General features: G+C 49.3%; 1 protein-coding gene and 1 pseudogene across 2 annotated transcripts; one reads left to right on the top strand and one right to left on the bottom strand.

The window, feature by feature from the left end:
• On the top strand, positions 1-27,516 carry LOC145651298 (fatty acid synthase-like). Of its 2 annotated transcripts, none has more exons than XM_081697403.1 (42): positions 1-260; positions 10,815-10,960; positions 11,378-11,530; positions 11,732-11,905; positions 12,381-12,581; positions 12,825-12,947; positions 13,468-13,583; positions 13,681-13,815; positions 13,934-14,396; positions 14,508-14,695; positions 14,981-15,170; positions 15,284-15,378; positions 15,494-15,628; positions 15,745-15,948; positions 16,052-16,167; positions 16,269-16,441; positions 16,674-16,865; positions 17,045-17,125; positions 17,267-17,449; positions 17,573-17,752; positions 17,887-18,090; positions 18,285-18,598; positions 18,993-19,382; positions 19,581-19,745; positions 19,937-20,052; positions 20,236-20,390; positions 20,520-20,723; positions 20,962-21,112; positions 21,339-21,517; positions 21,624-21,743; positions 21,855-21,977; positions 22,178-22,401; positions 22,552-22,753; positions 22,930-23,081; positions 23,179-23,270; positions 23,357-23,754; positions 23,912-24,100; positions 24,212-24,436; positions 24,629-24,840; positions 24,940-25,038; positions 25,405-25,656; positions 25,848-27,516. In XM_081697403.1, exons 2-42 carry the CDS (start codon positions 10,834-10,836, stop codon positions 25,983-25,985), a joined length of 7,533 nt encoding a protein of 2,510 aa, XP_081553529.1. In that variant the 5' UTR covers positions 1-260; positions 10,815-10,833; the 3' UTR covers positions 25,986-27,516. The 2 variants fall into 2 exon arrangements, with proteins under 2 accessions (XP_081553529.1, XP_081553528.1); XM_081697402.1 differs by having other exon boundaries at positions 2-260; positions 24,209-24,436.
• On the bottom strand, positions 6,702-6,869 carry LOC145651418 (U2 spliceosomal RNA; annotated as a pseudogene).
• Positions 27,517-27,597: the final 81 nt, after the last annotated feature.

Raw genomic sequence — 27,597 nt, forward strand, 5'->3', positions numbered from 1 at the left:
CAACTGTCAGCCCATGTGGCGTGGCCATAGAGCATGGTAGACATTTAAATGAAAGAGGTAGGGAGGCAAAGCAGAGAGAGTCATTTTTTTTGGGCAAGCCTAGATAATCGCAAAGGGTTAGTTCGTCCCATGTCACCGGGAGCCTAGGCACACACAGATTTTGGGATACCGAGTGGAAGATAGGTCAGCTCAGGCTCTCCTGACACTGAATGTACATTTATTCAAAGTACTGTAGAACCATCGTTCAACTACTGCGACTGGTAAGCAACTTAATATGTATTTTGTGTATTTGTCCTAGTTTGTAGTGTGAACTCACTGAACTGATATGGGAAGTAGGTATTCAACAATAAGAATGATTGGTTGTTGTAAACGAATACGATCAATATATCTTGATTTCTGCCTAATGATACATTTAGCTCTAGTATTTAATCTGATATATTCAGGGAACGTTTTATTTACTCAACGGCTAGCTGGCTGTGATGCGTTATTCGTCTTTAAATGAGGACCTAGCTTGCTACATTAGCTAGCATAGCCAGCTAGGGAATTATTTGACTGTCGCAGATAAATTGTCTCAAGCGATCATCTTTTGCAGTGTTTTAACTGGTCTTGTGAAACCAGAATCTAAACACACGCAACGACCTAGTCATCTCTTCGGACTGATACAGATAACGGCCAAGTAGCCAGCTAGCTGTAATTCGCAGTTATTTCGTCTTCACGGTAGTATCCGAGATGGCTAGTTAGCCCCTATATGCGCCGACGCCCCCTAGCGGGCCCGCGGGCGGGCCCAAATGGACATACTCAAATAAATTACTTGATAAAATTGATTATTCTTAAAGTACAGTACATTTTATCAACATAACATTTCTTAGGACTAATACAAGTACCTGCCTACCGATTTTCAGCCGTCTACATGTATCCGTTCGCCAGAAATTGTACGCTGAAATCATCGTGTTTTTCGGGTAAGATTTCCACAAAAACGTGCCTGCCCTTTTAAGTTGCCTTTTAAAACATTATTCCGGTATAAGAAGTTCAGATTTTGTCATAGAAAATTCAATTACCATCAAAACAACTGCGTGACATATTTAAACGGTATACGGAGTGTTAAAGTTCTTTAACTGCGTGCTTACTTCTTTGCGTAAAAGCGACATTTTTGTACCGGTTCGGTTCCTTCGTAAATTTATTTATTTTATTTTTTTCCCAAGATTTATTAAGTTCAATAAATCAAATACAGAATAAAATCCAACAATATATATACTTAATTTTAAACTTTAAAAGTCTTTTAAAAGTCCAGGACATTAAAATACCACGGCCCACCCATGTACCAATTACATGGGGGTATATCGTTAAAAGTCCATGTAAAAAGTCAGTGATAAAATGTCCATTAAAAGATAATTTCTCGGCCAGGCTGCGCCTGGACAACCGAGTAAAACAACAATAAAACTGTTAAAACGGCCTCTCTATAAAAAGACAGAAATAAGAACACCACTAAAAAGCTAAAAGGCTAAGTGCCTACGCTAAAACAGCAGATCTATGTTAGTTAAAACGGGCACACAAACCAAAACATTAAAAAACCCACAATAGAAAAGTGTTAATTTGTTAATAAAAAACACACAAAATAAAACACTTATTAATAAAAAACCAGACCTACAGATTCCACTTAAAACAATGTTCACCTATTGTGTATCTCTATCATGGTGGTTAAAACAATAAAATACGGTGGTCCGCTGGGACCACCGGATGGAGCAGAGTCTCAGCTAAGTTTAAAACCTTTTTCAACTAAAACCCTAAAAGACTCCGGGGGGCCTACAGCTCGAAGAGGCCCTTCCACCTCTCCTTCGCCGCGTGGTAGCCCCACCGGATGATGTCATGCTCCATCCTAAATTTTAAATCCGCACAAACCTTTTTATATAATCCCCAGGTGTCCAGGCGTGTCCCTTTTTGGATGAGGCTGGTCCTCGCATTCCATAGTTCTTTTTTGGTAATGCTCACCAGCTTCCATATCCGGGGCGCGAAGGATGGCCTGGTATCCTGGGGCCACCCCCATGTAACCTTCTAAAAGGTCAATGTAAACTGCGGGTCTAATGTCCTGCACAGGTCGGCTGCTTTGCCTCAGTCATACCGCGCATACCCACAGTCCCAAAACACATGTCGGAGAGTTTCTTCCCCGACACAGTTGGGCCTTGGGCAGCGCGGGTGCCTGGTGAGCCCGTGCCTGTACGGAACATCCCTGACTGGCAGCTTGCCACGCACACACCGCCAATTCAGGTCCTGCGGCCGGTTGTCTAAATCTTTCGGCTGTACTCTGGATCAAGTGTCCTCGTCTAGGCCCACAACCGTGCGAGTCCCCCGTGCCTCGAGCACAATGTTGTAAAGTAACCTGTGCTTGGCGAGGGCCTCGGGCCGCAGACTCGCGGGAAGCGACTTGCTCCATCTCACCGTGTGGTCATAGTGCTCCGGCAGCGTCTCAGCCTTGGGGCCGGAATTGGAGCACGTTCTTACCACTTTACGCAATGGCCAGGACAGCCACAACCGAATAAAATACTGATGGGGGTGCTCGAGGGGAGCAGCCAACCATGCACAGAGCTGTGCAAAGAACAGGCAGTCCAGCTTGAGAGGGAAGTCAGGGACATCCCTCCCACCCTTGTCCTTTCCCAGGTACATAACTTCCCTCTTAACATACTCATACTTGCCCCCCCAGACGAGATTAAAAACGTCCTTAGTTAAGCCTCGCCACATGGTGCGAGGCATAGGGTACACATGAGCCAAGTAGAGCAGTGAGGGAAGCACATCGACCTTCAATGCTAATACCTTACCAAGGAAGGACAGGGACCTGGCCTTCCACAGCCCCAACTTTTTCCCGGGCAAGAGCTAACCTCTCTTTCCAGTTTACCCAGGCAGCCCCTTCAGATGTGAAGTGGACCCCCAAGATTTTCAAGGGCCTGTCGCTGGTGGGCTTGCCCTCCTATACCTCCTATACCTCCAGCAGCCGAAGTATTTGGCAACCGACTTGCCAAGGTTTAGTGCGGCACCGGAAGCTTTTCCGAACACCTGCACCATGTCCAAGGCGCGCCTGAGCGACTGGTCCGAGCATACGAACAATGTAGTGTCATCTGCATACTGAGCCAGCTTTACCACAGCACCTCCACCCCCCGGGAGGGGGAGACCATCTATTTCCGGGTGGGCCCTTATGGCGGCCGCAAGTGGCTCGATGTAGCGCGCGTAGAGGAGGGGAGAAAGAGGACATCCCTGTCTAACTCCCGTCACTCCAGGGACTAGTTCGCTGAGGTGACCGTTGATGGAGAAACAGCTTCCCACCCCAGCGTACAATGTCTTAAACCACCTTAAGAAAAAGGGCCCAAACCCTAGCTTCATCAACACCCTCTCCAGGAAGCAGTGGTCCACCCAGTCAAACGCCTTCTCCTGGTCTAAGCTCACAAGCGCCAGAGGGACATTTCTGTCCTCAACCCAGGAGATGGCATCCCTGATTAAATGGAGGTTCCAGGTTGCCGATCTCCCTGGGACCCCACAGGTCTGGTCACTGTGAACCAAAAGTGACACGGCTCTTTTCAGACATTCGGTCAGGGCCTTTGCGAAGATTTTTACGTCTACGCAAAGCATGGTCAGGGGCCTCCAATTGGCGAGATCAGTAGGATCGCCCTTCTTGTATAACAAGGAGAGTGCCCCGGACCGCATGCTCTCAGCGAGCAAACCCTGCCGGGGCACATCCTCGGCTACCTCCACGATCTCTGGCCCTAGGACATCCCAAAATGTAGAGTAAAACTCTACAGGGAGTCCATCCAGGCCAGGGACCTTACGCCGGTTCATTTTGCCAAGTACCCCCGTCAACTCTGCCAGAGTAAAGGGGGCCTCTAAGCTATCCCGGGTGGTGCTCGGAAGGCAAACATTAAAATTTGCCAAAAACTGCTCCCCTACTTCAAAGTCTGTACTTCTTTTATTAAAAAGATTCGGATAAAAATCATATGCAACCTCCATCATCCGGGCCGGGTCCGAACAGGTGGGGCCTTCCGAGTCTTTGAGCGATGTAAAACGTCACTCTTGGCGAGCCTGCCGGACCCTTTGAAAAAAGGATGCTGTGCAGCGCTCGTCCTCCTCAGCCAGCTGCAACCTGGCATTAAACAGGAGGGCTGCCGCCGACCTCTCGTGCAGGACCCTGAGTTCGTCCTTAAGGGTCTGCACTCTAGCGAGGTCTAGCTCCCCTCCGTTATTCCAATCAGCGTATTCTATTTTTAGGTGCCTCTCCACATCCCGGACTCGACCCAGCCTTTCGGCCTTGCGCCGGCAGCAATAGTGCGTAGATAGAGCACGGGTCCACTCTTTCACGTGCTCCCACCATGCCGCGGGAGAGGCATAACCTTCTTTGCAGCCTCGCCAGACTGCAAAGTGGTCTCTGAACAGAGATTGGAACTCTGCTTCCTCCAAGACCTGCATGTAAAGCTTCCGATAACCCCTGCCTACTGCAGGTGCGTTAATGGAAGCACTGGCCTCTACCACCAAGTGGTCAGAGAACCAGCGTGGGGTCAAAGAGGCCTTCTTAAAAAGCACAGAGGGTGACGCCAAGATGTAATCTAGGCGGCTTGATGCCCCTCGACTGTTATGCCAGGTATGGCCTGGATCTCTGGGGTTGCATTTCTTAAAACCGTCAGTCAGGCTGAAATCGTGGAGCAGCTTTCTAAAATGTTTCCAGCTGACATCTGCACGCCCTTCCAAGAAAACATTAAAATCACCTGCCAAAAAAAGGTGTCTATTCGTGACACAGGACGGGAACGGTGCATCAAAAAAAGCAATTTGGGACGAGGCCTCTACCGGAGCATAGGCACAAATTGCCCTAAGGTGTTGGCCTCTCCAGGTGATGTCCACCCCCATCGCCTTCCCCGGCACGATAGTGTCGTCCCCCAACAGGATTTCCACGCCTGAAGAGTGGACACCACCCACGCTCCAGTAGGCTTTACCTTTCTTCCAATGCTGGGAAAAAAGAGCCTCATCCCTCTGGTCCCTCAGGTGAACTTCTTGCAAACAATAGATTGCTGAAGGGGTCGATGCCAAGTCCTGGAATACTGCTGCCCTCTTTCTCGCGTTCTGGAGCCCTCTGACGTTAGAAGTTAAAATAGTAAAATCTACCATGAATAAAAGAGAAGAAGGAGAGAACACGTTAAAACAGTAAAACATCCTAAAAATCAACTAAAAATCCACATTGTCCGTAGTCTCCTCTAAGAATGGGGTCTCGTTGGGTGACCCCTCCCTGCCCCCATATGTAGTGGGTGGTGGGGGCGTATCATCCTCCACCAATCTGTTGTAATCATCTGCCTTGGGGGCAAGGGAGGAGTCTGGAGCTTGGGAGGGCTCCTCATGGGGTGCTGCCGCTGAGGGGGGGCCCGCCTTCATCCTTTTCTCTTTATCCCGCTGGGCCTTCTCCCTCTTCCTTTTGGCCTTTCCGCTGGGAGGGGCAGGGGGTGCCTCCAAAGGCCGAGGGGGCTGGCCCAGGGCCAGGGACCTTACCTCCGCCAGTGAGGATGTCATGAGGGCTGCGGGGGGGGAATCCTCGTCTTCCCCCGGGGGGGGTCGTCTCCTCTACAGACTCCAGTTCCTCCCCCCCGGGGTTTTCATTGTTCGAGGCCACACTCCCGCCCCCTACCAATGCCATAGCGTAAGATTTAACCTTTCCAGGGCAGGAGTGTGCCAAATGTCCCTCCCCCCCACACGCCCTACACCGGCGGGGATTCTTACAGTTTTTAGCCTGGTGCCCCGGCCCCAGGCAGTTTCTGCATACGGAATCCTGGCACCCCTCAGCCAGGTGACCGTAGTGCTGGCACCCCCTGCAGAAGGCGGGCTGCCCCCTAAAGAACAAGTACCCCCTATTCCCAGCACATGTAAAATATGCGGGGGGGGGGGGGGGGAACACCTCCTTCCCTTCACTGTTCTTTGCAAACTTCATTAAAAACTGGCAGCACCCATTCCAAATCCCTAGCTCATCCCAAACCATTTGCTCTCCCAGGAGGACCTCCCCGTACCTAGCCAAAAACATCCGCACCTCTGCTGCGGGGGGTTAACTTGGGGGTTAAAGAAATGGATGGTGACCATCCGCCGGTCACCGTCCCATAGGGGCTCGATCCCAGCGGATGGTCACCCATTCTTCCCTCCAGCTCCAGGACTTTCTTATAGGCGGCATCACTCGCCATAGTCACGTCGTAAAAGTGCTGCGCACCATTGCGCTGAGCACAAATTAAGGCCCCAGGGTGGAGCCCGAAACAGCCGATCAGTACCTCCCGTATGAAGGGGACCCGCTCAGTAAAGCGGGTCCCATCCTCCGGGTCCCTCCAGCGGAACCGGGCCGTATTGAGCAGGCCTCCGCCTGCCCTCAGACCCGGTCCCGCCAGGGAGGTCCTGGCAGCTGTCGGGGTCTCTGCTGGCGCCTCTACTGCCTGCGCCATGCGGCGTGGAGCCGCCCCATTGCCATCCACGGCCATCTCTGGCCGGTCCCGGAGTCGGAGCTGAAGCTGGTCCCCCACGCCGGCAGCTGCCTCTGTGCTGGGAGGTCCTCCCCCTGCTGGCCAAGTTGGGATCGTCGTCCTCCTTGTCGTCGGGATGAGCCGGGGCTTTAAAACAAAATTTAAAAAAACACCCTAAAATACTAAAAATCAAATAAAACAATAAAAGAGACCAAGGGATCACATGCGGCGATGGAGGACAAGCCTCCCGGGTCTGCACCTAAGATCACCCTTGGCCTCACTAAAACTATAAAAAAAAGGCCCAAGCGCAGCAGCGTTCTCCACAAGCGTAAAATCTGTAAAATCCACAACTGATAAGAACAGATACTACACTTGATCTTAGCCAAAAGGCCAAGAAGCGATTCCTTCGAAAAATACCCAAACTACGCAAGCCTTTGGTTGACTGAAAAAGCATGCTACTGACGTAAAACTGTTCCTGAATAGAGCATTAGACCCCCCTTTTCTACTCTATATTGATTTTTATTGTCTGTTGCAGCACCATTGTTTTGGAGTGACAACAATTCACACCTATGTGTGAAACGAGAAGGGGAGGGAGGGTGACTAACATTTACTTCCAGGTGTTTCCAAGAGTTTCCAGGGCAAGCTGCTTGATTGGCAGCAGTTTCATCAAATAGAGGAGGCTTAGATGAAAACGTAGACCCCTCACTTGCATTGTTTAGTCATCCCTTTAATATTTAAAGGTATGCGCACAGTATACTGTCAGTGCTTCCGTGTTGTTAGCAGATAGCATAGCGCATCGGTTTGGCGCTGTTTGGCGAAACCATAAGATTGATTTGATGATTTTGCCAATATGTTTGGACATCATGGAAAGGAAGAGGCTTATTTTAGCTGAAGTTTATGTGGAATTGTTTGAGTGCTGCTAGGATGGACTAGTTTGACCGCTAGCATCGATTAGCTTAGCTGCTATCATAGAATAGCTAAGATGTTTGCATATCAAATCACTGGATGTTTCCATTCACTGCTGGAAATTCGTAATCCTGCTACAAATCGTAAGTATAAATGATAAAGTATACTATTTCTTTACAGTATTACAGTATTAGCTAGTATAGTAGTAGTAGCTAGTACAGTATTTCCCATAATGATGCCAACAGTGATGCTAAGAATCCAATATTGTTGTGGAACTTACTAAAGTAACTTATGTTTTGGCAAAATGAAACATGCAAAGTTGATATATAGTGACTAATGACTTAGTTTGCATTGGAGAGATTATTGGACCCTTTGGAGAAGTGTAGGACACCTAGTGGAAAACATTGTGTAGATATTTGGTCATTTCATGTATATGCTCAAAACTGTTCCATTTATTACACAAGACCCTGGTGAATCAGAGAATGCAGAGTATGAGTGAAAATCAATCTCCAGCATCAACAGACGCATTATACACCAAAAAAATCAAAGGCATTTTATGGTTTTTTGACATTTTCTTCTGTATTAAATGAGCTCAAATGGAACCTAAATGATGGAAAAATAAGCCTGGATGTGAATGGATGTCTTCTCCAAAGTGTCTGCTTCAGTTTGAATCCTGAATGATCATTGTGCTATGTGTACAATTTCAGATACCTACTGTTAAAGTGAACAAGTACAAATCATTCAAAAATGAGCTTAAAACTGCCAGTGCGTAAAGGGGCTCTAGCTAGACCCTCCCTCAGCTGGCTAAGGACAAAATGATGCCGTTTTCCTGAATAACCATTGCCCCTGAAGCACGCCCTCCTGAAGAAAGATTCATCATCTTTCCAGCCTGTAGTCTTTTAGATTGTGCTTGCTTGTAGTGTGCATATGTAATATATGTTTGAATGGCCACAGCTGGTCTGTATAAACGCCGTCAGGATAGGCTACATTAGCAGTTGATGAACTGAGTTAACCAGCTAACAGGTGTAATGCATATATACGGTTTTCATTACGAACTCTGTTAACCAGCTAACAGGTAATGCAGTTACACTGTCTCCATTACGAACACTATCAGTTACTAAAAGCAGGCAAGCATGGTGTCCTCTTATGATTTTGCATGGGGATTTTCCTCTTCATGTGATGGTTTGACTGAATTATTGGGCTTTTGGAGACTGCTGGTTTAGTTGGCCTCAAAGGTCAAGCCACTTTTATCACTCCAGGGTCACTCAAGTCAGGTCAAGTTCAGTGGCCTTCACTCAGCTATATAGGTTAGATAGCTTGTAGACGTAACGAAACGACCATGATGCGACAAACTACAATATACACGCATGTTGCACAGAACTACATGAGTACAAATGTTTGAGAAAGAAGGGACGTGCGTTGTACCGGTGCTGCCTGGTCGTGCACGTTTTGTCGTGTTCCGGTGTTCAATAGGTGGTAGCTCAGTGGTTAATGTGCTTGACTTTTAAGCTTGACAAAAGCTTGTGGGTTCAAGCCCCCCCACTGCCAAGTTGCCACCATTGGGCCCCTGAACAAGGCCCTTAACCCTCAATTGCTCAAGTTGTACTCGGTTATAATTGTAAGTCGCTTTAAATAAAAGCGACTGCTAAATACCATAAATGTTATCAAATCCCAGTGAAACATGTTGCTACAGGGCTGGAACGGATATGGTCATGTTGCCCAGTTAGATTTTGTTTTTCTTTTTGTAAACTAAGCACAGTTCAATTAATTGTTTTCTATTACTTTAAAACCCTAGTTCAATGCTATAGGGAGACGGTGATGCTAAATATTTTAGATCTGGGTCAGGTTTAATTGTTCTTTCAATCTGCCCTGGCCTGAGTGCTGAGGTAGTGGGTTGCGTTTAAAAATAAAAGCAGTGCAATTTACCATTTAGTTTTACATACATGGGTTTCCACTTTTGGTCATTGCATATTTTGTGTTCTTGTTCCGACCTACCAAGTTAAATTACTGTTTAAATTTTCAAGTAAAATAATTCTTATTCTAATTACAGTATTACAGAGCCATGAAATGACTCCCCCCCCCCCCCCTTACTTGGTATTCACATTTGTAATGCTATAGACTGTAGGACTGTAAGAATGTAATGACTGTAAGAACTATGTGTGTTGACAGCACTACATCTCACAGTCCTTCACATGCATTCCTGCATTGACAAACTTATATGTGAATACCTGTTTGGCAGGTACCTGCCTGTTTCTATAGTAACAAACAATACTAACCTAATGACCATATCCAATACAGCCTAACACAAGTATGCTGCAGGGTTACACTGTAAATAAGTGACTGAGAATTGTTGCTTTTGAGAATGGAACATTTTGCCTTTTGCTGAATGTAATTATCTGAAAGTCCTCTCAAACATATATCCCACAAAAAATTGAGAGGGCCAAAGTAGCGCAATGCTTTCTTATGTGATGAGATTACATAAAGATTTCTTTTAAGTTGAATTTTGTCTTTGGCTACATGTAAGCTGCTGCCTTTTTATGGACTAGTACACACAGTTTACAGCTGCAAGGAATTCTCTCCAACAAGGAAGTTTTTCCCAGTCAGAAGAGAATTACCCTTGCCGGCTACAATATCTCATTCATGCACAACTGAATGGGTTGTGAAATCAGTCCTTGTCATGTGCGCTAAAAATGCGTCAAAAAGAAAATGCATGTTTGCTCATTCATGTGCATTTTCTTTCAGGAAAGCGCCACTAGTAGGTTTATCTGCTCTGAAAGGTTGCATCTAGACATTTCTTTACTTCACAGCTGAGAGACTCCCATATTGTGCACTTGGTTGTTCTTTTATACTTTTAAACTACCTATATGCTGTAGATGTACAAAAAGAGGAGCAACATTACTGTTGTGGTGTTTACTTTCCTTGTTGAGGAAGGACTGTTCAGTTTCCCAGACCTGAAATAAGCCTGAACTGCATTTTTTTTTTTTAATGATTTTCCCCATTTTACCACATCCATTCAATTTATTCAGGGTTTGTTAATTAGCTGATGTCTCGAGTCAGGTGAAATTGTGCTTGGAAAAATACTAAATAGTCTAGTGTATGGTTACTCAAAGAATCAGGACTGGTAAATCCAGGCTGTCCGTGGATAACTTGCTCCAAGTCAGACACTCCCTCAAGGACTGGCTGTACCTCAGAGGGGTGCAGAACAGAGGGATACTTTGTGCCCAATGTGGTGCTAGGGTGCACCTCGTAGTAAGCAGGAATCTCCTGCTTTTTGGATGGCAGCTATAGGGATGGAGCTCTTGTGAATGCATTGATCCCGGAAACGGCGAGCAAAGCCTGCAGTCCTCCAGGCTCCTCCTGCAGTGCCCTCCACCCACTGCACATTCTTAATGTCATGTCTGCTCTCTGACTGCTCTCGTTACTTTCTGTCCGGACCCACAGAAACTCTCACCCTCTCGTCATGGAGGAGATCGTCATAGCTGGAATTTCGGGTCGGCTTCCCGAGTCGAACAATTTGGAAGAATTTTGGCAGAACCTTTTTAATGGTGTCGACATGGTCACAGAGGATGACAGAAGATGGAAGCCAGGTATCCTACACAGTCCCATAAGCATACCCACATCTTTTGCCAATTAACGGGTGAATTTTACAGACCTGCTTTCGGTTGAACACTTGCGTAACCTTTAAAAGTGGCATGCTTTGGATTTTGAGTGAGTGACTTGATTTCAGTAGATGAAGAGATGTTCAACTTTGGTCCCCCTCTCTGGTCTCTTTGGTCTGCTGCTTTCATTGCGTGCCTGCTGACACGGCATCGTCTGAACAGATTTTTCTCTCTCTCTCTCTCTCTGGCACACTGCAAATGTTCGTTCATGTGCTACAAGCACCAGCAGGCTCGAGGCACAGAGGACCGAGTCACAGCTTTTGATAAATAGGAAATCTTGTGGGGGTTTTCTCCCTCCCCCATTTCAATCAGTAACCCTCATGCATATCCTGCTTTCCCACTTAGGTCTGTACGGGCTTCCCCGCAGAAATGGAAATCTCAAAGAAATAGACAGATTTGACGCAGGCTTCTTTGGCGTTCATCCCAAACAGGCCCATACCATGGATCCACAGCTGAGGCTTATCCTAGAGATATCATACGAGGCCATCGTTGATGGAGGTCAGCGGTCCGGCAAGCTTGAGCATGAAACATTCAAAATGAGTAGACCGATTTATTTAGAAAAGTGTGGTAACTGAAAAGTAGAATTCAGTAGCTCAACAGCACTAAAACTTAATTCCGAAAGCACCATCTCATCAGAAATGGCGTGTATGGGCGAGTGCAAGGACGCCTGACTGCTGACGGTACGCTCTGTCCTGGCAGGCATAAACCCAATGGCCATGCGTGGCACTAAGACTGGCGTGTACATCGGCGTGAGTGGTTCTGAGGCAGGTGAGGCCTTCAGTAAAGACCCAGAGGAGCTGCTGGGATACAGCATGACGGGCTGCCAGCATGCCATGTTCGCCAACCGCCTGTCTTACTACTTTGACTTCAATGGTATGCAAACGTTCTGTCATTTCTAGCCTTTGTTCCTTAATGTACTTTGTTATTAATTCTTCTTCTATGTCTTTGTAAAGCACTTTGAATAGCCACTGTGTATGAAAGGCGCTATACTAATAAACTTGTCTTGCATGATGAAGAAACTCTAGCTTCTCTCCAAGAGCAAGCTTTTTTTGCTCAATCTATTTTAAGCTGTTTGATATTTATTTATGTAAAACATTGTTCATAGTGCATTTATACTTCATTTCATGTTTTGTTTTTTAAATTGCCTTATTTTGTTGTGACATCATGCAAAGAGCATTTAGGAAGTGAATATTAGGCTAATGCCTCACCACTATTCCCTACTCTTTCATAATAGCTGAGTCATTTCATCTATGCATGAAATGTGATCTACTGCATAAATTTTGACACTGTGCCCAAGATGTTGACTGTGTACTTCTATATTATGAGTGTTTGTTGTGTCTTTTTTTAGGCCCCAGCACAGCCATTGACACGGCATGCTCCTCCAGCCTCCTGGCTCTGGAAAATGCCTTTAATGCTATTCGCCACGGCCAGTGTGATGCAGCCCTTGTGGGTGGAGTCAACCTGCTGCTCAAGCCCACTACCTCAGTGCAGTTCATGAAACTGGGCATGCTCAGTCCGGATGGAACCTGCAAGTCTTTTGACTCGTCCGGTGATTTTGCTATTATTATTGATGTCACATTCACGCTATATGAAATTTACTCCACTGTAGGTCTGCTGTAACATCTTTTCTTTTAAATGTTTTTTTTTTTTTTTTTTACTGGGTATCACAGCAATTTTCATATACTAAAATTTTGTTTATATTTTGGATGGATATAGAGTTAAGGTGTGCGGCAAAAGCTATAAAGTTTTAAACTTTTTTTTTTGTTGTTGTTTTGTTTTTTTTCTGCCTCAGGAAATGGTTATTGTCGCTCAGAAGCTGCTGTGGCTGTTCTACTGACTAAGAAGTCCATGGCCAAGAGGGTATACGCCACTGTGCTCAACGCTGGCAACAATACGGATGGCTACAAAGAGCAAGGTGTTAAGCCCGGTGCAACTATCTTCTCATTTCATATTGCTTTCCTGTCTGTGCCAGATTTATCCAAACTCCTCATGTAGTGGGGAAGTATGTCAAACTGTTCCACTACCTTGTTCTTAGAAGTAGAGCTGTGATGCCAGATTACTGTAATGGAGAACAGTGACCTGGTTCTTCTGGGTATTTGAGGCTGTGCCCTTTCCCCCAGTGCCCCGTGGCACACACTCCTCCCAGCGTGTGTTTCTAATCGTCCTGCTGAAATGCGAGGAAGGGCAGGCATGCTTGGAGCTGTGCAGGTCTGCTCTCCAGGCTGCTGCTCAGGTGTTGTGTGCAGCAGGCAGGTCTTCTGGCAGCTCTTCCCTTATGTACGCTGCTAAAGGGACCTATGCAAAATGTTTTGTGCTTTATAACTTATAGGTTATCCATACATTTCTTATAGTTAAATTTCCTTTTATAGTACCATTTTGAGGGGTGGGTGTGTGTATGGCAGAGGTATTTGATGGTGTGTTGTCCTTTTGTCCAGGTGTGACATTTCCGTCTGGGGACATGCAGCAACGCCTGGTCCGCTCCCTCTACCAGGAAGTTAACGTCTCACCTGAGCAGGTTGAGTACATTGAGGCCCATGGCACTGGCACCAAGGTGACTACATGAGCATACGCGCACACACATGCATGTATGCATGCGCAAACACACCCAACTGTTCACCCATGCAAGACACATTATGTTGTTCACTTAGGTTGGGGACCCACAAGAAGTGAACGGTATCGTCAGCGTCTTCTGCCAGTCACAGCGGGAACCTCTGCTTATTGGCTCCACCAAGTCCAACATGGGCCATCCTGAGCCTGCCTCCGGCCTGGCCGCCCTCGCCAAGGTGAGTCTGACCGCGTCATCAGGTGCTTTCTGTCACCCACTGCCTGTGTGCATTACCCTTCAACTTTTCCCTGTGGAGCAGTTGTCCTCGACTCTGACCCCTCCACTCCGTGTTCCAGGTGATCTTGTCCCTGGAGCATGGCATGTGGGCGCCCAACATTCACTTCCACGAGCCCAACCCCGATATCCCGGCACTGAGAGACGGACGCGTCAGCGTGGTCGTCGAGCCCGTCCCCGTCCGTGGCGGCATCGTGGGCATCAACTCCTTTGGCTTCGGGGGCTCAAACGTGCACGTGATCCTGCGCCCGCCAGGACGTGGGCACCCCCTGCCATCCTTACCCCCCTCTGTGCTCAGGCTGGTGCAGGCATGCGGGCGCACTGAGGAGGCCACTGCCTCTCTCCTGAAGAAGGCACAGGAGTGCAGCCAGGATGCGGCCTTCCTGGCCCTGCTGAATGACGTGTCTGCGGCCCCGACCGCGAGCATGCCCTACAGGGGCTACACGCTGATGGGGGCCCAGGGGGAGGTGACCGAGGTCCAGCAAGCTCAGGCCACGCCCAGGCCCCTCTGGTACATCTGCTCTGGTGAGTGAAGGCTTCAGCACCCATTTGTTAAACTACTAAGCTTTGCCAGATAGTAGACATTTAAACGTAGGCTGCAGTTTTAACAGCCAAGTTTTTCTGGGACTCCCCCAGGTATGGGGGCGCAGTGGGCTGGCATGGGCCGCAGCCTGATGCGGCTGCAGGACTTCTGTGACTCCATCCTTCGCTCGGACGAGGCTCTGCGGGACACAGGGCTGTGCGTGTCGCGCCTCCTCCTGGAGGCTGACGAGAACACCTTCGAGGACACGGTGCATGCCTTTGTGGGCCTCGCCGCCATTCAGGTCAGGGTTCCCCAGTGCCGTGCACGTGCTGGACTGACATTGTTAAAGCAAAGCCCTAGCATTGCCACATAGTGCCTTGCAGTAACTTTCTTTGAAATCTAAGCTCTAGATAATTCTGAGTGTAGTATTTCACAATCCTTTTTTCACCAACCCTGTTTGCATAGCAGTGACTATGTTTTCTGCAGATATTGAACATGCCTACCTGTTACGACCAATTCCACCAACCATTTATATCCCTCAGACTTTTCTGTTTACCTTAAAGGTGATGGTTGCATGTTTCTCCAGATAGCGCAAATAGATATGCTGCGGAGACTGGGCCTGCAGCCGCAAGGCATCGTGGGCCACTCCGTGGGCGAGCTGGCGTGCGGCTACGCCGACGGCTCCCTCGGCCAGAGCGAGGTCATCCTGGCGGCCTACTGGAGAGGCAGATGCATCAAAGAAGCCAACCTACCAGCAGGGGCCATGGCCGCAGTGGGTAAGACGGCCTGCCCGTCACCGTTAAAGCCATGATCGTCAGGAGGCACGAGACCTCCTCTGCTAGGCCGTCGTTCTTTTAGTGCTGAACTTGACTCCTCCCTCCCCACCCAGGTCTCACCTGGGAGGAGTGCAAGGCCCAGTGTCCTCAGGGGGTGGTCCCAGCCTGCCACAATTCGGAGGACACGGTCACGGTTTCCGGGCCACAGGTGGAGTTCACCTCCCTCATTCGCCGTCTTCCTTTCATTATTCAGAGCTGTCTCCTGCAGTAACAGAATTAACAATTAATAAGAGGGCGTTTTTGCTGTGTTCGTCTGTGTGTAGGAGGCTGTCAGCAAGTTTGTGGCCCAGCTGAAGGAGAGCGGCGTGTTTGCCAAAGAGGTGCGCAGTGCAGGTGTCGCATTCCACTCCTATTACATGGCCTCTATAGCACCTGCATTGTTGGCAGCACTGCAGAAGGTGAGCCTACGTTACGAGCCTACACAGACGCACACAGGGGACGTGCACGGATGCGTTCTCCTTTTTCTGTCTTGCTCACGGTGTCTTTTTGTTTTTTTGTCATTGCATGCGCGCAGGTGATCAAAAGCCCACGTCCCCGCTCGGCGCGCTGGATCAGCACATCCATCCCCCAGGCCGAGTGGGAGAGCCCGCTGGCCCTCTACTCCTCGGCCGAGTACCACGTCAACAACCTGGTGAGCCCCGTGCTCTTCCAGGAGGGCCTGAGCCTCGTGCCCGACAACGCCGTGGTGGTGGAGATAGCGCCGCATGCCCTGCTGCAGGTCAGCCAGCGAGAGGGGGCACATGCTTTGAACGCATCAAGAGAATTAATTCCGCATGTGCTCACATGTATACTTACTGAATGTACTCTGGCTCCCCCTACAGGCCATTCTGAGGCGTAGCCTCAAGCCCACTTGTTCTATTCTGCCTTTAATGAAGAGGGGACATGCCAACAACCAAGAGTTCTTCTTCTCTCAGATAGGCAAGATTTACATGAATGGGTCAGTAGTGACTTTGGTGTACAGGCATGTCTTGTATGAACTCGGAAATGTTCTGATCTGTTTTAGTCACCATTTCATGCAAACATTTGGTTGGCTCGCAGTATTAACGTGGACAGTAACCGGCTCCATCCTGTGGAGTACCCTGTACCAGTGGGGACCCCTCTCATCTCCCCTCTTATCCAGTGGGACCACTCCCAAACCTGGGACGTGCCCAAGGTGGAGGACTTCCCAGCAGGCTCTGGGGGTTCCACCTCAGCCACAGTTTACAACATTGGTGAGAAGATCCTTCTTTTTTTTTTTCAATGTTGAATCAAACTATATTATGCTGTCACACCTACTGATATTAAAAAAATCAGTTCGTCCTTGAAGAAAGGAGTCCGTTGATCAGAAGGTCGCAGACATGCTCGTCGTTGCCAGTGACTGAACTATGCTGGTTGTCAACAGCAACTAAGACCAGACTCTCCTTTTCCATCTGGTTTTTCTTCCCACCCATCTCCTCTGTGCAGACACAAATCCCGAATCCCCAGACTACTACGTGATTGGCCACTGTATTGACGGAAGGGTCCTGTACCCAGCCACGGGATACCTGGTGCTGGCATGGAGAACACTGATGAGGAGTCTGGGCACAGTTATGGAACACACCCCAGTCACGTTTGAGGACGTCACTATCCACAGAGCCACCATTCTGCCCAGGACTGGTGAGAGTCCCACTGCGTCCCCTACAGTACAGATTTCATATTGTGCATATGTGCATCTCCCACTGACAGTAATTAATTAATCTAGGCTCAGTATGTCAAGTTGATCTTATTTTGTATAAAAATAAAACATACAAGCATATTTGACTGCAACCTGATCACTTTGCTACATTCCACAAAAGGATCTGTCCAGTTGGAGGTTGGACTCATGCCTGCCACAAACCGCTTTGAGGTGTCCGAGAATGGCAACTTGGCAGTCAGTGGTAAGTTAGAACCCTCTTAGCCAAATCTCCTGTATGGACCACCACATGAACCAGCACATGTTCTAGTTCAGCACCTGAGCCATGAGCGATTAATGCCGCCGTGCTTGTGTGCGTGTTGTCTCCTGCTCCTGACTGCCCCAGGTAAGGTGAACGTGCTGGAGGAAAAGGCACTGGACTCCTTCCTGTCTCAGATGGCCGAACCTGTGAGCTTGGAGGTGGAGGAAGCCAAACCTCTCGAAGCCGGAGATGTCTACAAAGAGCTACGTCTGCGCGGCTACGACTACGGCAAAACCTTCCAGGGCATTCTGGAGTCCAGCAGTGCCGGTGAACACCCCAGTTCTCATGCAGCATACTGAGAACTGCACAGCCATAGCACATGCTTCTGACTTGACTCCGTGCCGGGGAGTTTTGTGTAAGCCAAGACCTGACCCCTGGTCTGGTTTTTAGGGGATCATGGGAAGCTACAGTGGACGGGGAACTGGGTGACATTTTTGGACACCATGCTGCAGATGATCGTGTTGGGCCTGTCTGGCCGCAGCCTGCGTCTGCCCACCCGGATCCGCTCGGTGTGCGTAGACCCCACGCTGCACGAGAAGAAGGTTCAGGACTACTCAGGGGATCGCAAAGGTACAGTGTTCACTGCCTTGTTGCGTCCCCAACTTGGTTATGCTATTGCTGCAATTGAAACTGCTGTTTTACATGTATAGGAAAATTAAGGTCCATGTCGGCAAAGTCTCAACTTTCTCCCTTCTTCTCTTTAGCTGTTGATGTCCACCTCAACCGCTGCCTGGACCACATTAAGGCCGGCGGCGTTCAAATCTGTGGCCTCCATGCCACCGTTGCACCCCGTCGCCAGCAGCAACAGAGCCCTCCCACTCTGGAGGAGCTTGTCTTTGTACCCTATGTGGAGACTGAGTACCTGGGATCTGATGGGAAGCTGCAAGAACAGCTAAGATGCTGCAAAAGCAAGTCACGTCCCTCTCACACTCTGACTATCGAGTACAAATGAAAGGATGTGTGGTACCTATGTGTGAGATTTCACTTTAATAGTTGTTAACTTTTTAAGGGGTTTATGGTGGAGATTTTAGATTTGCATGTATTACTGCCTTCAGCTGTCACAGATGATGATTAGCCATTCTCTGGGTCATCTCTTCAACAGGTCTGATTAACCATGTCCAGAAGAAACTGGCCAGCCAGGGTGTGAAGATCTCCATCCCAGGGCTGGAGGGTGCGTCGGAGGGCGAGCGCGTCGGCTCGGGGGCGGAGGGCGGCCTCCCGCGGCTGCTCGCTGGCCTGTGCGCTCTGGAGCTGAACGGGAACCTGCGCTCGGAGCTGAAGCAGGCTGTGCAGAAGGAGCGGGACTACCTGCTCCAGGACCCGCTCCTCAACGGCCTGTTGGACTCGCATGCCCTGCGCCACTGCCTGGACACGGCCCTGGAGAACAGCGCCGCGGGCAAGCTCAAAGTCCTGGAGGTGCAGTGAACTGTGTGACTCTTGACTAACGAAAAGGGATTGAGTGTAGAGCCAGCGTGTCCGGTATCTTTTAGCCCCAAAGTTATTACATTTATTATTCAAATAAATGCTTAAATGGTGTAAATTTGTTTTGGTGCATTTGTAGATAGTCTTCCCTAATAGCTAAAGAAGGATGAGATATAACCTCAATAATTTAATATTGTCATAATGGAAAAATATTTATTTTATTTTATATCTAATTTTTAAAAAAAGCATAAGCTCATTTAGCCAGTACATTTTCTTTTGTGCACTGACATGTGACTAAAATAAACCTCCAACGAGTTCAATGCAGAGCATCTTCCAGGGTCCTTGCTGTGTTGAGCTGGTGCCTGACCTTTTAACCCTCTCTCGTCAGGCCCTCTCCAGCGTCGGCCACGTGTTCTCCCGTGCCGTCGGCCTCCTCAACATCCAGCCCATGCTGCGACTGGACTACACGGCCTCGGACATCACCCCGGACCTGCTGGCCCCCCTGCAGAGCTCCCTGGAGGAGAAGGGCATCTCCAGCGCCCAGTGGGACCCCGAGCAGGGGCCAGCCGCAGGGGCCCTGGCCGCCGCTGACCTGGTGGTGTGCAACTGTGCGGCAGCAGGGCCGGTGGCGAGCCCAGGTGCACTGCTGGACAACCTGGCCTCTGCTGCCAGGGAGGGGGGCTTTGTGCTGCTCCACACCCTCCTGAAGGGAGACCCGCTGGGCGAGATGGTCGCGTTCCTCACCTCTCTGGACAGCCAGAGTAGACTGCTGACTCAGGTATGGGAAAGAGCCTCTCAGTGCTCTTTCAATGGCCAGACACGGATGGACCGCCTGCAGTTGTTTTATATGTGCTGTGTATCTTGGTATTCCATACATTTTTCACTTTCTTTCCTGTGTTTTTCTGTTTTGGTTCTGCTAATTTGTGTTTGCTCTTCGTTCCTCTTGCATGTGTGCTGTGACTGTGTGCATGTGCAGGCAGAATGGGAGAAGCTGTTTGAACAGTCCTCTCTTAACCTGGTGATGCTGAAGAAATCCTTCTATGGTTCCGTCCTCTTTCTCGGACGCAGACAGACCCCTGAGAAGCGGCCTATGGCCGTGTCCGTAGACTCCACTGACTACACATGGGTAGAGTCACTAAAGGTGAGTTGTGGTGTCTGTAAACTGTTGCTCTTATTTAAAGACATAGTAAAGCTTGGTGCACAGTATGTATGCAAGTTATCTGCAATGTCCAGGGGGCCAAGCAAAATGTTGCAACTCTAAAACACGATCCCCCGAATTTTAAATGTTCCTTCTCTTGTTTTCCGCTCATTTTTTTTTTCATCTTCTGTCAGAGCACGCTGGCCGAGGAATCCGATAAGCCAGTGTGGCTGACTGCCACCCAAGGCCATAATGGAGTGGTGGGTATGGTCAACTGCCTCAGACAGGAACCCGGCGGCAGCCGCGTTCGGTTAGTTCGTTACTTCTCGCTGCACAGAGCTGTGGAATGTTGGCAGTAATATTTCAATCTCATTACCAGGCTCGTTGTATAAAAGAAGCTGAATGCAACACATTAGGTTAAAGATTAATGGTGCGTTGAACACGCGTCCCTTAGCTGTCCTTGGGGTCCTTTTTTTTTTTTTCTTCTCTCCAGGTGTGCTTTCGTGTCTAATCTGAAGAAGTCCTCCACCGCTCCCTCGCTGCAGCTTACCCACAAGGACATGCAGGCGGTTCTGCAGAAAGACCTCACTATGAATGTGTACCGGGACGGCCAGTGGGGGGCGTTCCGGCACCAGCTGCTCGCACAAGGTACGCCGCCACTGTCCCTTTCTTACCAGCAGGACTTCTGGTGACGCGCGTCCGACCCGCCCGTGAGCGCACGTGTGCTGTGGGCGGTTGCCAGCTGGTTGTTGACAACGGTCTGACTCGGTGCCATAGGTCTGCGCGAGGAGCCGACGGAGCAGGCCTACGTGAACGTGCTGACCCGTGGTGACCTGGCATCGCTGCGCTGGATCGCCTCGCCTCTGCGTCACTTTGTCGCCTCGAGCCCCAGCGTGCAGCTCTGCTGCGTCCACTACGCCTCCCTCAACTTCAGAGACATTATGCTGGCCACGGGGAAACTGCCACCAGACGCCATTCCCGGTAGCTAGCTCCTCCTTTACCACTCTACTAAGAGCTGGAGCTGGTGTAGTACCTGAACAGAAGGAACACGTGCAATTGAGTGGGTTTAGTTGGAGCTTTGCAGGCGTTTGTGCCTGATGCTTTCAGATAAAATCCGCCCCCCCCACCATCCACATCCACATCCATATTTGTCACAATGTTGTGTGCATCAGGCACGGTGAACTGAGCCCAAATATCCTTTCTCAATTTCTGCGTGCAGGAGACATAGCGCTACAGCACTGCATGCTGGGAATGGAGTTCTCTGGCCGAGATCCCAGCGGACGCCGTGTGATGGGCTTGCTGCCGGCTAAAGGACTGGCCACCGTCGTGGATGCAGACCGTCGCTTCCTCTGGGACGTCCCGTCCAGCTGGTAAGGCTCTTGGCAAATGACTGCAACACCCACATGCGAGAGAGAGCGATTCAGACAGGGATTCCATAGCCTATAATCTTCCATGCAGAGAGCAATTCCATAGCCTAGAATCCACTTGTAATCTGAGGCAAAATATGAAGATGTTTTCTACTGTCTGATGAGAATTATGACCTCCTACTAATAGAAGCTATGGCATTCTGTCTGCGTCTGTGTTGTGTGCGTGCAGGAGTCTGGAACAGGCCGCCTCTGTGCCTGTGGTCTACGCTACTGCGTATTACTCCATGGTGGTGCGCGGGTTTCTGCGGCCCGGCGAGAGCGTGCTCATCCACTCTGGTTCCGGAGGAGTGGGCCAGGCTGCCATCGGCATTGCGCTTAGCATGCACTGCAGGGTGCTCACCACCGTGGGTGAGGGCCATCTCCGCACACGCCCACACGTGCCTGCACGTCTCTGCCTGATTTGCTGCTAATGGGCCGGTCAGGGTGGCTTTGACGCACCTCTGGGGTTCCGCAGGTTCCAAAGAGAAGAGGGCCTACCTGCAGGAGCGGTTCCCGCAGCTCACGGCCGAGTCCTTTGCTAACTCCAGAGACGCGTCTTTTGAGCAGCATGTGCTGAAGCACACACAAGGCAGAGGTATGCCCTGCTGTGTTTAGATATGACCAATCGCTCAGGGATCAGTCGTGTCGATTGGATCATTGGTTATTGCTTAGTTGAGTAATCTGTGCTGTTTTGGACTGGGCCCAGGCGTCGATGTGGTTCTGAACTCCTTGGCTGAGGAGAAGCTGCAGGCAAGCTTGCGCTGTTTGGCCAGGCATGGGCGCTTCCTGGAGATCGGCAAATACGATCTGTCAAACAACACCCCTCTAGGTGAGCGCTAGAGTCCATCCAGTTGGGCACTCCAAGCTAGAATGGTGCAGTGTACGCCATCGATGGCCCTGTTCCAAATCTAACTTGGACCGTTTCAAATGTGAACGTCTGCGGAAAGGGATGGTGTAATGGAAAATTCTGAGTCATGTTTTCCACGGAACGCTGCGGTTGGCCAACCCTCCTCTGTGGCCCCGTGTCAGGCATGGCTCTGTTCCTGAAGAACGTGGCCTTCCATGGCATTCTGTTGGACGCCCTGTTTGAGGAGGGCAACCGCGAGTGGGAGGAGGTGTCGGAGCTGCTGAAGAAGGGCATAGCCGACGGAGTGGTCCAGCCTCTCCGCACCACTGTGTTCAAGAGGGACCGGGTGGAGGACGCCTTCCGCTACATGGCGCAGGGCAAGCACATCGGCAAGGTGTTGCTGCAGGTAAGAACTGCTCCATCCTGCTGCCGCCTTAAATGTGAAGCTGCACGGGATGGTCGGTCGGTCTGTCTCTGTCGAATTCTGCTTCACCACCTGGTTGGTTGTCACGCGACCCCCCCCCCCCCCACGCACACACTCGCTCCCTTTTCTCAGGTGCGCTCGGAGGAGGAGCCTGGTAGCAGTTCTGCAGCTGCTCCCCTTGCCCTGCCAGCCATCTGCCGAACCTTCTGCCCTGCCTCACACTCCTACATCATCACGGCGGGCCTGGGAGGCTTCGGCCTAGAGCTAGCCCACTGGCTGGTGGAAAGAGGTGCCCGCAAGCTGGTGCTCACCTCGCGCTCGGGCATCCGGAATGGTAACTGCCCTCTATGGCCAGCCCCACACCAGCCAAGGCCAAACAAGTTTAGCTGCTATTTCATTATAGGATCATCAATGTTCATTCTATTGTAGAAAATCTAGCTATTCTCCCCTCTTGGCTTGTGTTGTCTTTCATGAGCAACTGGCTATAAAATGGTTATGTGCTTGAAATAGGTTATCAGGCTAAGCGTGTTCGAGATTGGCAGGCTATGGGCGTCCAGGTCCTAGTGTCCACCAGCGACGTCAGCACCCAAGAAGGGGCAGAGCGCCTCATAACTGAAGCCTGCCGATTGGGCCCTGTGGGTGGCATCTTCCACCTTGCCATGGTAATGCCCCCCATCCATGTCTTTATTTTCAGGGACAAGAGAATTTCACTGATGTGAGCAAAATGATTCCTATACTGTGTTCCCCATGCTTGTGTAGGTTTTGAAAGATGGCATGCTTGAGAATCTGACACCAGAGCAGTTTATTGAGGTCAACAAGCCTAAATATGATGGAACCCTGCACTTGGACAGGTAAGTGCTGTCATTTCACACTTTACGAATTGGCTACCAACATAACGCTATGAGCTAATGGCTAATTGACTGATTCCCCTCCACAGAGTGACGAGACATAAGTGTCCTGAGCTGCAGCACTTTGTGGTGTTCTCTTCAGTCAGCTGTGGCCGCGGCAACGCTGGACAGAGCAACTACGGCTTCGCCAACTCCACCATGGAGCGTGTGTGTGAACAGCGGCAGCTCGACCGCCTGCCCGGCCTGGCCATCCAGTGGGGCGCCATTGGCGACGTAGGCGTGGTCTTGGAGACCATGGGCGGGAACGACGCGGTGATCGGTGGCACGCTGCCCCAGCACATGGCCTCCTGCCTGGAAGTGCTGGACCGCTTCCTGTGCCAGCATCGGCCGGTGGTGTCCAGCTTTGTGCTGGCAGAGAGGGTGCAGGTGGCGAAGGGAGATGGCAGCAGGCAGAGGGACCTGGTGGAGGCCGTGGCTCACATCCTGGGTAAGGGGCTCCGGCCTGGGCTCTGCTGACCCTTCACGACTGTTGGCATGTGTGAGGTTGCACTTGGCAGAGAATGACACTGCAGGGCTGTGTCGATCTATCTATCTTTGCTGCTCATAACCCTCTGCATTCAAAACCACACCCGTCCTTTGCTCAGGTGTGCGCGATGTAAGCGGCCTGAATGCTGACACCTCATTGGCTGACCTGGGCCTGGACTCGCTCATGGGCGTGGAGGTAAGGCAGACACTGGAGAGGGACTATGACATCGTCATGGCAATGAGAGACATCCGCCAACTCACCATCAACAAGCTGCGTGAACTTTCCTGCAAGTCAGGAGGAGTTGAGGGTGAGTGTGCGTGCACCAGCGCGTGTGGTCAAGTGCGTGTGTATGCAATTCCTGAAAGGGACATGGCGAGACATTTAGAAATGTCCCTTTCCCCTCACGTCCACCCAGAAGCCAGGGCGGGGCTAGCGAAGCGGCCCGGTGCGCAGGCGCTCCAGGGGCCAGACCTGAGCCTGATGCTGGTGAACCCGGACGGCCCCACCGTGATGCGGCTGAACGAAGTGCAGAGTGCGGAGAGGCCACTGTTCCTCGTCCACCCCATAGAGGGCTCCGTCGCCGCCTTCCACGCACTCTCCACCAAACTGAGCGTGCCTTGCTACGGCCTGCAGTGCACCAAAGGTACAGCAGTAGAACAGGCTCCACCCTGCAGAGAGGGAGCCCTACTGCAGCAACTGCTCAGTTAAATGAACTGTGTGAGCATATGCTGAAGTACTGGGGGGGAATCTCCACTGTAACGGATAATGTTATTTGGCTTTTAGGTTACTTTTTTGGGTTTAAAGGGTTTGAACTAATCAATCTCTGTGTGTGTAGCTGCTCCATTGGACAGTATTCAGAGCCTGGCTGCCTACTATGTGGAGTGTGTGAAGCGGGTGCAACCGGAGGGGCCATATCGTATCTCTGGCTACTCCTTTGGTGCATGCGTGGCTTTTGAGATGTCCTCCCAGCTGCAGCAGAGCCAGTGCGCTGTCGACTACCTCTTTCTCTTCGATGGCTCCCATTCGTATGTGGCGGCATATACGCAGGTTGGCATGCATATAGTCTTCTGTACGTTTCCTGTGTAAACACGCACTATGCATTGTAACAGTCTAAAGCTTTGTTTGTACTGTGCGTCATGCTGACAGAGCTACAGGGCCAAGCTGACCCCAGGCAACGAGTCTGAGGCAGAGACCAAGGCTTTGTGTGCCTTCGTCCAGCAGTTCACCAGCATAGAGTACAACAAGGTAACCGTTAGGGGTATTCACTGCTCAGGCCTTTTACTGCTTTAACCAGGGAAACGTTTTTGGATGCCGGTTATCCCAGTTCATGTTTTCCCCTGTTAGTACTGAGCAGTAGCTTTAAAAAAAAACAAAAAACCCCCCACAAAATGCAATACTGGCACTTTCACAGCATGATTCCTTATGAAGCTGTGCCTTTATCAGCTTTTTAAAATGGTCAGAAACCATTAAAGCAGACTGTTTCCTTATATTTATTTGTTATATATTGAATTGAACCCACCAGTCCTTCATAATAAAATACTCTTGGCAGTACTCTTGGTATATAATCTCTACATAAATTTCTTCATCTCTGCTTCTCTGTATGTGTCTCAGCTCTTGGAGACGTTGTTACCTATGACAGACCTGGAGGCTCGAGTGAGCCAGGCGGTGGATCTCATCACCTCCTCTCGCGAGAACGTCAATCGTGACTCTCTCCACTTCGCTGCCTCCACGTTCTACTACAAGCTGAAGGCTGCCGACCGCTACGTCCCCACCAGCAAGTACCACGGCAACATCACCTTGCTGAGAGCCAAGACCAGCAGCGACTATGGCGATGGCTTGGGGGCCGACTACAAACTACATGAGGTATGCATACGATGGGAGCTCATGTGCTAATGCCAAAAGGCAGAATTTTATTCTTTTGGTTTGGATGGAGAACCATTGGTTGAAAAATTCAGTCACTTTATTTATTTTTATATAATATATGCACAAAATATTTTCATATGTTATTCCTAGAAATCCTAAAGACTCTGAAATGCGGGCCCTTTTGTGTGCAGGTGTGTGACGGGAAGGTTTCGGTCCATGTGATTGAGGGTGATCATCGTACTTTCCTGGAAGGAGAGGGATTGGAGTCCATCACGGGCATCATCCACAGCTCGCTGGCAGAGCCCCGTGTTGGCGCCAGAGAGGGTTAAAGCCCAACCCTTTGCCTAATGCACTTTCCCAGGGCAGGTCACACCCTCCTGTCAGCAGGGACTAGGATGTCTGGCCTAGCTCACTCTTAACCCGTATAACCCTCCTCTCTGATGAATAATACTTTTTTCAAGTCATTCTCTTCCTCACCATGAGGTGTGGTGCATGGTCATTATTTTGCTGGAGCAAAACGATATCTAACAAAAAGGTTTAAACATTTTGTCTTTATTTGATCTTATTTTTGTTTGTTTTTTTGTGGAGCAAAAACTGTTACTGTATTGAATCTTAAGAAAGCTGGCAAGATGCTCCATAGTGGAAATCAATAGAGCTTAGAAAAGGTGTGAGTGACACTGGGTAGTGCCTAGATAATACAATCTCCTCTCTACTAATGATGATGAAGCTTGAAGCTCTGTTAATGTAGTCCTCTCTAGTCAGGCCACCTCACTAACCTCCTGACCCATATATGTGTGTGTTCTATGCCCTAGAGGCGAACCCCGGCCAGCTCTAATGACACGCACGATACGTGACTGACTGCTCTGCCTCACTGCAGCTTATCAACTAATCAAGAGTCTCATGTACATAGACGAAACCTAGTTACTGTTTCTCACAGTTACCAGTATTACCACCACCTATTTTTTGAGAAACCATGTTTTCTGTAGTTTTAATATTGGTATTTAATGTCTTGCAAAAAAAATCTGGAACAGTTAAAGAATCACTGGATGTACAAGGGGAACATTTCAGTGCTCCATGGCAGTGTCCAAGCCAAGATAATTTAGAAAATCCTTAAAGAAGAATGGGACCATGGATGGACCAAATATTTGTTGTTGTATTTGAGTGTTGACTGAAAGGGAAGGCAGTATTGGTTAAATACACAAATGTTGGGGGGGCTTTTGTTTTAACACACTACAACAAATGCTTCTTCTGTGTTTGGCTATGTAACTGCAAGAAAATAACTACAGGTTTTAACTTGTATTGAGTTTGTGTTCTACTGGAAGACAATCTCGAAATTCCTTCATTCCTCGCAGACTATTACAAAATGCATGTGTTTCCACAATGTTTAGCATCTAATCAATGGCTTGAAATATAAATGTTTTGCCACTACTTACAGCTGAGTGTGCAGGCATTGGTAGATGGACAGTTGTTCTAGTGTAGCATGTGTCTTCTCATCGTGGCCAGGTCCACATGTCTGTGAGAGATGTTGGCTGGCTGGCTTGCTTGCTTACTTTTACCAATGAAGAATGAGAATGAAGGGTTTTATTTGGTATTGAACCGAAATGCTGCTCGTACGAATGAGCCCTGATTGTCTCCCTCTCAGTCACAGTGAAGAAGAGCAGCTCTCTGGAGGTGTCTGAGACTCCTGTTCAAGTCTATGACGACCCGGATGCCTTCTTTCATGTTGTGCACAAATTAACTGGATATTCCTTTTGTTTTTTTAGAATATTCAATAGTTTTGTATTACTGTGATTTTGTTCATGTGTAATTATTCAAGTATTTATTATACTAGTCCAAATAAAGAGCTGTCATTAACAGGCAGATCCTTGTGCTCCTTTTATGATTCTCTGCAAGAATAAGTCTTAAACTTCTGAAGGATGGAAGTTTATGGATTTAAACCAC

Source organism: Electrophorus electricus, chromosome 15 (assembly GCF_041902795.1).
Source record: "Electrophorus electricus isolate QZ-2024a chromosome 15, ASM4190279v1, whole genome shotgun sequence".
Lineage (NCBI taxonomy): Eukaryota > Metazoa > Chordata > Actinopteri > Gymnotiformes > Gymnotidae > Electrophorus > Electrophorus electricus.

Coding starts and splice junctions, on each gene's coding strand:
- LOC145651298 (XM_081697402.1), top strand. CDS start 10,834: ATGGAGGAGATCGTCATAGCTGGAATTTCGGGTCGGCTTCCCGAGTCG. Junction 16,442..16,673: donor AGCCACAGTTTACAACATTG/GTGAGAAGATCC, acceptor TCCTCTGTGCAG/ACACAAATCCCGAATCCCCA. Junction 23,271..23,356: donor GGAACCCTGCACTTGGACAG/GTAAGTGCTGTC, acceptor TCCCCTCCACAG/AGTGACGAGACATAAGTGTC.